Source organism: Microcebus murinus, chromosome 16 (genome assembly GCF_040939455.1).
Source record: "Microcebus murinus isolate Inina chromosome 16, M.murinus_Inina_mat1.0, whole genome shotgun sequence".
Lineage (NCBI taxonomy): Eukaryota > Metazoa > Chordata > Mammalia > Primates > Cheirogaleidae > Microcebus > Microcebus murinus.
Genome location: NC_134119.1, coordinates 14,374,698 through 14,377,380, shown reverse-complemented (window position 1 = coordinate 14,377,380; position 2,683 = coordinate 14,374,698). Strand labels below are relative to the sequence as shown.

At 50.1% G+C, this 2,683-nt stretch overlaps 1 protein-coding gene across 1 annotated transcript; it reads left to right on the top strand.

Moving 5' to 3' along the window:
• The first annotated feature begins 466 nt into the window (after positions 1–466).
• LOC105859246 (WAP four-disulfide core domain protein 10A) lies at positions 467–1,683 on the top strand. The gene is made up of 2 exons (XM_012742894.2): positions 467–572; positions 1,535–1,683. Exons 1-2 carry the CDS (start codon positions 467–469, stop codon positions 1,681–1,683), a joined length of 255 nt encoding a protein of 84 aa, XP_012598348.2.
• Positions 1,684–2,683: the final 1,000 nt, after the last annotated feature.

Below are 2,683 nucleotides of genomic sequence, written 5' to 3'. Positions count from 1 at the left end.
GCTCAATGTGACATTGTCTAGCATATCAGTAACTGGTTCAACACAAATACTTGACTATTGGCATTTAAGTGAGAGCTGTATAATTATGGAAAACCACATTTTGTGAAATATTTGCATAATTAAATGAGGGTGGCAGAGGATAGATTTAAAAATTCATATTTTCTCTTTTCTGTAAAATATTGTGTAACCAAAAAGAAGAAATAAATGACGTCTTTCAGAGAAGAAAACTGCTGTCAGCAAGGAGAGAGGGTTGGTTGCGTGAGAGGAGGCGTCATTCCTGCAGAAGCCCCATCCCACACGGAGGAGGACAGGCTAAGGGACACATGAAAGGGAGGAAGCAAGGACTGCCTGGCACTGCCCCGCTTGCCCAGGGGAGGCAGCGAGGGGCTGAGGATCATCCCTTCTTTCTTTCCTTCCCTCTCCTGGCATCCTGGCCAGACGCAGGGCTGACGCTGTGGTCAGAGTCATGCCGCCCCAGGCTCTGCTGCCCGTCCTGCTTCTGTGTGCGCTGCTGCTGCAGGCCCAGGCAGGCCACAGGAGCCACAGCCGGAAGAGGATGCAGACTACATCCAGTAGGTGACGGGCTGGCAGGGGGTGGGGGGATCTGGGGAGGGAGCAATGAGGGGCTCTGGCCACTCTGAGGAGGGCCTGGCAGTTGGTACCTCTCTGCACATCCAGCTCTGACCACAGCGCTGTGCAGACTCCGGGCCACCCCAAACCACAGTCCTCCAGCCCTCTACCCAGCTCTGGGAATAGTAATGGGAGGGAAGGGGAAACCTGCATCTTTTCTTGTCCATTCCAAAAGACCAGAGACCCATGGTCCATACTAGAGTGAAAGGTGCATCAGGGATGAGAATATGATGAGAAAACAAGACAATTATTACTTAATGCACGTGCATTTGTGGGGAGTAAACATCTGGGGATGGTTACGGGGTATGTGTAGGTGTAGAGATGGGCACAGGTGTAGAAAGAAAGACACAGAGCAGGCGAAATTTGGGGTGTACAGGGAAAGTTAACCTTATCATTGGAAGGCCCAGGAGGGTGGTGGTGGGAGGGGAACTAGTGAAGGGGCAGGGTCCTGGACACAGTGACAGTGAGGACAGGAGACAGGGACAAGAGGCAAGTTCACCTTCCTCTCTGGACCCTGCAGATTCTGAGAGTGAGGGAGGGTTGGAAGATCAAAGAGATCAAAGAGTTTCTTTGAGCTCCCAGGTTCAAAGTATAGATTCTATGGGGGTGACTTCAGCCAGGCCAGGGCTAATAGGAGAGATAGTGTCCTGGAGGCAGGTGTATGAAGGAGATTACAAAGTCCAGGCATTGAGGTCTTTGAGGGGTAAGGGGAAGGTGGGGAGAGAGGATTTAAGATCCTACCAATCACTAGGATTTGGAGATGGGCAGGAGGAGGTTGTTCTCTGAAAAGTCCAGGAGTGTCATGAATGGGACCTTGGTCCTGGGGTCCTGGAAGAGCTTTAAGCTTGAGAAGGGTCCTTTCTGGGCACCTGCTTTCATTCACCACTCTTCCACTCATTTTCAGAAATGGAGCTTTTCCCAGAAATCAAAGTCTGTAAGAAACGTCCTGCATTTTATCTGTGCAAACACCTCTGTGAATCTCACAGAGACTGTCAAGCAAATAATGTATGCTGTTCAACCTTCTGCGGCAATGTTTGCCTAAGCACCCTGTGAGTGAGGGATGGGCTGGGCTCTGCATCCTGCTCCCCACACCCTTGTATTCAGGGACTATGCCCATGTCTGAAGCAGGAAGACCTCACATCACAGGCACAAGGACTGCTGTCCTCCCCACTGTTTGAACTCCTTGTTCCTGTCAAATAAACCAGAACAAATGCCCAGGGACTCTGGCTTTTTTATTCCCAGTGCTTGTGATCATTGAGAACCCAGTGCAGCCCCCACAGATGCCCTGCCCTTCTTGGGCTCCGGTCTCTCATTTCTCTCCCTGGCTATACTTCTCTGCTCTCTCTCTCCTTGGCCTGCACACCCCTGCAACCTCCAGGAGGCACAGCCCCCCTGCTGCTCTGCTCACTGAACCAGTACTCCCAGGGGGAGAAACTGCTCATGTGCAGCATTTCCCAGTGCTAAGGAGAACACTCCTCACCCTGGAGTCAGAAGCACCTGTTAAGCGTGAGCTAGGTGGAGGTCAGAACCTGGGGCACAGAGTGGGAGGCCCCCAGAGACTGCTCTCCTCTCCTTAGCCTTGGTGCACCCCCACCCCCTGCTCCCAATCTCTTTGTGAGGTTCAGATTGCTATGTCTTTACAATGAGGATAGTGAGTCCCAGGGATGTCAGGTGACACATCCAAGGCCACAAGAGTGAGAGGATATGATGTGGCTAGAAGAGGATGTTTCCTCTGGACTTTCCCTTTGCTCACTTCTCTCTATTTCCTGAAGTTCACTGAGCTTCCTTTAAACAATTACTTTGAATTCTTCATGAGGCAGTTCATATGCTTCCATTTCTTTGGTGTCAGCTACTGGGAGATTATTTGGTTTTCTTGGTAGTGTTATGTCACTTTCATTTTTCTTGTTTGTGTTTGTTTGTTTGTTTGCCTTATGTTGATCTCTGTGCATTTGAAGAAGTAGGGACTTATTCCAGTCTTTGCAGACTGGTTTTATCTAGAAAAGCCTTTCATCAGTCAGCTTGTCCAGAGATTATGAACAGGCTATCTGGCACA